This window comes from Sardina pilchardus, chromosome 7, assembly GCF_963854185.1.
Source record: "Sardina pilchardus chromosome 7, fSarPil1.1, whole genome shotgun sequence".
NCBI classification, from domain to species: Eukaryota; Metazoa; Chordata; class Actinopteri; order Clupeiformes; family Clupeidae; genus Sardina; species Sardina pilchardus.
This window is the reverse complement of record NC_085000.1, coordinates 19,145,446-19,152,727: the sequence shown is the minus strand read 5'-3', so window position 1 is coordinate 19,152,727 and position 7,282 is coordinate 19,145,446. Positions and strand designations below refer to the sequence as shown.

The following is a 7,282-nucleotide window of genomic DNA, read 5'->3' as shown; positions in this document are numbered from 1 at the left end:
TGGGGGGCCCCCTGTTTGTCAGGTTAGTCCTGCTGGCTCATTCTGATCTAACACTGATACAGGCCACACCTGTACAGTAATCTCCTGTGTATTAGCCATGCTGTGTATACTGTAAGCCGCAGGACAGCGCTTTATGCAAGTTCAAAGAAACAAAGCCATATTAATACCATATCAACTGGCCCCGTGTATTAATAGCTCATAGCTGAAGAAACTCTGCAAAATCGATGTATAAGCAGCGGCTGATAGTTGGGAAATGACGGCATCCTGTCACAACGGGAGAGCTGCACCACAGGCTGGCTTGTTTATCCGCATGCTACATACAGATCTGAGGTTTAGAGTTTAGGCCTGCAGCCAGCCAGACCAAAGGACAGCCTGTCTTTGATTAATTACTGAAACTAAGCAGGTGTGGGCTTGGTCAGTCCTTGGATGGGAGACCTCCTCGGTAAGCTATAGGTTGCTGCTGCAAGTGGTGGTGTTGGTAGGTAGGTGACACTCTGTGCAGTGATTGGCACATTGTACTGCAGAACATGCCGTCCTTTGGATGGGACATTAAACCGAGGTCCATGGCTCACTGTGGCCATTAAAGACCCCGTGGCACCTATCACAAAGAGAAGAGGGTTCCCCAGTGTCCTGGCTTAATTCCTAAACTGCCCCCATAATCACCCCCCAGTGTAAATTCACTCCCTCACTCTATCCACCTCAAGCTGTAGTGAGCATTCGGGTGCATTATAGCTGCCATGCATCATCCAGGTGGGTGCTGGATTGGTGGTGGTTACTGAGCTTCCCCCTTTTCACTGTGGAGTGCTTTGAGTGCCAAGAAAAGCACTATGTAAATGTAATGCTGTTGTTGTACGAGCTAATTGTATACACATGGAGCCGTTTCCAGTTGGCCTATAACAGGTAAACATTCTGTGTTCAAAATATGGCCTGTCTAGACTACTGTAGGTGGCCAAGGCTGATACGTTGGGATAATGTGGCGCATGAAGAGGCAGAGGTGGAGTCTGAGCAGCTGTGGAGGCGTGAGGAGACCCAGCAGTGGGACAGCCACGGCTGTATGACATGCCTTCAGAGCACAGGGCTTCTTATTTCAGCGTCAGTGGTAATCCACAGTGTGTGACTCATTTTATTTCAACACAACACAAGAGCTAGGCGGGATTTTAACAACCTGTTAAACCTGCATCGCCACCTGCTCAATTAGCCATGAGGAGTTATTGGAGAGCGCTGAGAGAGGACAGAGGAGAGAGAGAGAGAGAGAGCGAGAGAGAGAGAGAAAGAGAGAGAGAGAGAGAGAAAGACTCACTGCTGTCTGCACTGGGATGGAGCTGTAAGATGCAGCACTCATCATGTACACTGGAGACTTTGGGAGGAAAATATGCAGGCAACCAGAATGGGATAAAAGGGATTATACACCCAAATTAGTCCATTTCTCAAAATCAGTCACTTTGAACTATCAAATTATCTTTAAAAGTTCCAGTGTCCTGACACAGTCATTCTAATAAAACTCCCCAATATGCAACTGTCCCTATGCACATTCAGTGCTCTTGATGACATAATTCTTTTTAGTTAAAATATGCAAACATGTGTGAGCTTGCACAATGTTGTTGTCAATTCTCTAGCATGGCAGATGTTCTCATTATGCACCTTATGAAGAACCTACCAGGATCAGTAGAGTTGGTATCTACTGATTCACCACATATGAAAGCCTCGGCCAAATTATCTAGGCCAGGCAGTCAGACAGCAAAAGAGCCCCAGGATATGAGGAGATGGGTCTGGGTGATAGCATGGAGGTCGCGCATGTGCTATGTACGACCTAACAACAACAACAACAACAACCAGCAACCAGCAAATGCAAGAGACCAATGTCAAAGTAAGACAGCAACATACTGTAACTATTGGCATGTTAAGTTCCTCAAAACTGCCCCCACAATGGCATTTTTATAACACTCAGGAAGGCGAAAGTGCAAAATCCGCCAAAAATGTGCAGTCTGTGCTTCTGATCCAAAAGAGCTTTTGAAACATTCAGTGAATTGCTGCTCTAGGTCCTATAACCAGACATACCATTTAAAGAGGAAGAATATTAGAGAGGCCTAAGGGAGATTACTAGTTGCCATTTAAAATGTTCATTGAGCCCACATACTGTATTTAGTAGCTTACTTCCACAATTTTAGTTTCGACCACTTTGGGAATATTGGAGAGACCAAAGAGCCCATGAAGGCGCATTAAAACAATCAGTAATGTAAGAGGGCTAGCCATAGGACCATAGAGAGACTTTGAAATTGACAATTAAAATACTTTCAAAAGGTTAATATGCTGTTGTATCAATAGCAAATTAATATGCCCTCTCTCCACAGACTTCCAGTCACAGATCAATTTTCTTGTGTCTATTAGACAACTTGTGACACAGACATTTGTGTTGACTGGTCAAGCACCTGCCTGATTTAATGGATGTTAGGCTGCAATGAGCATCGTCTGTTTCCTAGTTAATTAATGTACAGGCTTGAACAGCTTGCAGGGGCCAGATTTTACACCTTGAAAACAAAAAAAGGCTCAGAAGAAGCATATGGCATTCCACCACCCACACCATGCCAGCAGCATAAATAAAAACTGCCTATCCTCCATAGACACAAGTAAACTCACATGCCTGTGGAGACTGTGATAAATCCCCCACACAGCCGAAAAGACAAAAAAAAAAAAAAAAGTAAAGCTGTCTATTAGGCCACTTGGTTAGTCAAAGGCGGGAAAGCAACTGTTACCATGGAAACAGCGTGACTGGGGAAGTACCATGCTCAAAGGAGGCTGAAAAGGTTGCCAGGGCAACAAAGGATGTGAGATACCTTCAGTAGGCACTAGGCAGTGTGTGGTCTGCGCAGTCAGGGGCGGTTCTAGGGGCGGGGCCACAGGGGCCCTGGCCCCTACTGAAATCTGATTGGCCCCCGAAGTGCCCCTGTTCCATTAATCGCCGATGAAAGAGCAACCGGAGTCTTTTTAACGCACACATTAAAAACGCACACATTTTCTTTGTTACATTGCTCCGCTATTATTAGTCACAGCGAGATGAGACTTATATTGCAGGAAAGAGCAGAACCGGGGCTTTCCAACGATACTAGACACTTGTCTGTACGATCAAGTATGAAAATAAAATAAAATCATGAAGTTAAATCAAAGTATATCATATTTACAGTCTGCTCTGCGTTCACCGGCGCATCCAGAACTCTCGCTTGAATTACTCGCGGACCACGCATCGCACAGACATGACACGCATATCAAATGAAAGAGGAGAAGCAGAGCTTTGCATTGATACCAAATACATCGATAATTTCGTATTATAAAATCAGACGAAGTTACAAACAAATGATAATGTCATATAGCTAAATGGCTACCTTTACTCTCGTTTGATTTCCTCGTGAAACCGCTATCAAAAAGATATGGCACGCATGTCAGATGAAAGAGGAGAGCTAGAGCTATCCACAGATACCAAATACAACCTTCTAGGCCATAAAACAGACGAAGTGACAGCAAAATAATAACTTCATTTAGCTCCACTTACCTCGTGTTTTTGTGTGGCATAATAGCCTATGTTCATAATCCAATGTTATCATGTGTTTCTCTTTGACAAGTCACGTTCATAACACGGTTTTGAGATCCTAGCAAACTCCTGTATGGTATCCAATTCAGGACTCATATTGCATCCAAATTTGTTTGTCAAATAAACACTTTTTGCCTTTACTGTGTTCATTGCAATGCAGTAAAACAAATATTATAGAGAATCATCATCTGTGCACGTCATGTGTGCTATCGCAAACAAGTCATGTCAGATCAGCTAGTGTCACAAATATGGAGAGATCAGCTAGTGTCACAAATATGGAGAGAAAGTCATTTTTTTCATCACTAAATAAAAATTGCCATTTATTTCTGGAAGGCACACACCACATATTTCTGTAAATTGCTCGGCCCCAAAGTATACCTCCATCATGGTTCTTATATTGCCATTTTCAGGACAGTCAGGCCTACACAACCATGCAAGTCATGTTGAGCTGTCAGCTTGCTGTGGTGAGATAGCCTACACGTCAAAATGTAAGAATTTGTATAGTACGCTTTTCAAATTTGTATTATTTAAAAATCTAAATCAAATCAATGCAAGTATACATGATATTGTGGCAGATCTGGACTGTGCTGAAAAAAGCAATATGTAGCATGTGTGAATGGCACTTACAATGACCAGAATAAATGCTTCTAACTAGAGGTAGTGAAAATGCCCTTAAAACAGCTTAGGGCTCATATTAAACGAGTGGCTGCTCTGCTCAGTTGCAGCAAATAAATAAGCCTATAAGGGTAAGAGTAGCCTATGTGTATCAGATCAAGAGAGTGCTGGATAGGATAGAAAAAAGTGACCACACTCCTTGAGTTTGTTGCTTTTCTGGAGTCTTTCAAAGAGATGTTCCATGAGCTTTCCAGGCTTGCTGTAATGTGTGTGTGTGTGTGTGTGGGGGGTGTCTATTGTTGTATGCAGTGTACCCTTTATGCATAGTAGCCTATAGATAAGAGTATAAGGGTAAGAGTATGTGTATCAGATCAAGAGAGTGCTGGATAGGATAGAAAAAAGTGACCACGCTCCTTGAGTTTGTTGCTTTTCTGGAGTCTTTCAAAGAGATGTTCCATGAGCTTTTCAGGCTTGGCAGTATTGCTGTAGTAATATGTGTGTGTGTGTGTGTGTGTGTGTGCGTGTGTGTGTGTGGTCTATGCATTGTTGTATGCAGTGTACCCTTTATGCATAGTATAAATAAGAGTATAAGGGTAAGAGTATGTGCGTGTGGTGTGTTGCATTCAATGAGTTCTATGCATTGTGTCCTTTACGCACAGTATAAATAAATGAGAAAACTTGAACTGAATAAATTATTTTCTGTGCTTGGATGTACCCTGTACTCGGCCCCTGAATGTAACATCTGGCCCCTTAATGGCCCCTGTTACAGAAAAATCCTAGAACCGCCACTGTGCGCAGTCTCAGTAAAACACAACGGGCTGTATGCAGGACATGTGATTGAAAAAAAAGAGGAAGTGCAGTCTGGCAAAGAGTTATAAATGAACAGTGGCTGTCTTATCTACAAAAGATATCAATGAAAAATACACCTTATGGCAGTGAGATAATAAGTGTAGGCTACTGTATCACCTATAGGCCTACAGACGTTTGAAGGGATAACACAGTGTTCGCACAAATACAGGCGACTACACTTTTCCTCACAAGCCTATACTCTCACACACATGCACTGGACTCTACACACGCACGCACGCCGCACACATATAGGCTACATACACACACACATTCTCGCACAAAATGTAGAGGCATTGTAGACTATCTAACTGCATGTGAAATTGCGTCCTTCTGTGACCTTTGCATGTGACCGTCACGCCACAAGCCGGTTGGTCAGTGCCGTAGCGAGTTGTCTTGTTACATATCCTGTTACACACATTAACTCCAACACTCAGTTGTCAGAAATGTATTGCGTGTTGTAATGCAACGACATGTAAACTGACCTTGGTGGGACTTCCGGCTCCCAATAGCGACAGAATAAATGCTGTCCGTCTGCGTTGATTATGTGCGGCAGGTCGTCGTAGGGGATACCTTGCGGAGTCCGTCGCGGCGTCCCTGGCTCTGGCATGACAGGGCTACTCAACGTTTCTGAAATATAGTCCCGCAGAAGGATCAGGACATCCGAGCTGAGCCAACATGATACCGCGGCAACAAGCATACAAGTGGCAAAGACGTTCATTGTTTGAGTTTCATTCATTTCAGGCGCACAACAGTGCGCGACGTGGGCTACACTAACGGAATGTTTTCAATTAGGTTTACAGGCACTGACGTCACAGAGCCTGGGTTCAGTTATCAACACACATAAGTACCCTACCGGCTGCCAAAAAGAGGGAACCTAGAGGCAAATGCATGTGAAATACATTGACTACACCCCTAGAACAACGTCCTATAGACTGTCAATGTGGAACGCTCGCAGAACCTCGCGCTGGTCAGCAGCACGCTCAAAAAATAGGACAGCAAAAATAGGCTCAAGCATAGGCTGCTCGATGCGCCTCTGCTGGAGATACTGTCAACAGCTTTAATTAACCCGATATTGGAAAGAAATGTGTTTATTCTTTGTATAAAACACACATTTGGAAATCAGTTAAGCCTGAAATGATAGTGCCTCGTCAAAGCATGTTGGCTATAGCCTACTCCGCAGCCTAGCCAATTTGTTACACTTGCCCAGTTGTTGCAGTTGTGGGATAACATCGTTACTATGTAGCCTAGACTATTGGTATGGACACATATCAAATGATGTAAAATCTAGGAAACTGTTTGAATAGACAATCAAATGCCATTCCTTTGTCAGCCAAAGCGAAACATTAGTAGACAACATAGCCTAACCAGAATTTACCACCTAGGCTTTTGATGGCATCGCACATTCATTTAACGAAAGTTGTATTAAACAAAGTCATAGAGTAGCCTACACTGTTGAAAGAGTGCATCACTCCATAGGCATAGGTTGAACAGTAGCCTAATAGTTTACGAGAAAACTCGATCAGAAGTATTTTAACTTTCTAATCTAAGCGATGATATGACAAAAGCAAACTTACCTAGTGTTTTCTGAAATGTGACAAATCAGGTAGCCTTGACAGTGATGAGGAAGAGAAATGAAACCAGTTCAGCTCTCCGGTATCGGGGCGGGTGGTGTGAGCACTGTTAGCGCTCGTTCGTGGCGTTCTCGCACTTCAGGGCAGCGTGCTTCCCCTCTGATGCTACGATTCAAACTGCTGGGTGGAGACTGAAGTGCGAGACTGGGGGGAGCACAAGCTCACACACAAGCACTTCCACACACGCACACACACACACACACACACACACACACACACACACACACACACACACACACACACACACACACACACACACACACACACACACTCTCTCTCTCTCTCTCTCTCCCTCTCTCTCTCTCTCTCTCTCTCTCTCTCTCTCTCTCTCTCTCTCTCTCTCCTATCAATCAATTTATTGAATTCGACTTACTTGACTAATGCGAATTTGTCCCATTAAAATGAGGCCAACTGATAGAATGATTAATTATAAGCAATAAGCAAATATCAAAGCTCTAATAGTAAATACACTGATCTTACTCACACTAACTTTACAGGAAATATTCTCGGTATTTTCCCTCTGACATAATACAAAGGAAACCATATCAGACTGAAACTCTGTGGGCAGAATACTTTTGGGTTTGCCTTTGGACTAAGGCCT

The 7,282-nt window shown here is 43.5% G+C and overlaps 1 protein-coding gene across 2 annotated transcripts in view; it reads right to left on the bottom strand.

Moving 5' to 3' along the window:
* mgll (monoglyceride lipase) overlaps nucleotides 1-6,792 on the bottom strand; it is a 26,461-nt gene extending 19,669 nt beyond the window's left edge. The window contains exons 1-2 of one of the 2 annotated variants that reach the window (XM_062541088.1): nucleotides 6,625-6,792; nucleotides 5,533-5,677 (exon numbers count right to left, since the gene is read on the bottom strand). In XM_062541088.1, the coding sequence (XP_062397072.1) occupies nucleotides 5,533-5,657 (125 nt within the window). In that variant the 5' untranslated portion in view covers nucleotides 5,658-5,677; nucleotides 6,625-6,792. Of the gene's footprint in view, nucleotides 1-5,532; nucleotides 6,030-6,624 lie in introns of those variants that run through there. The other variant, XM_062541087.1, reaches the window with a different exon arrangement.
* Between the last annotated feature and the right edge of the window lie 490 nt (nucleotides 6,793-7,282).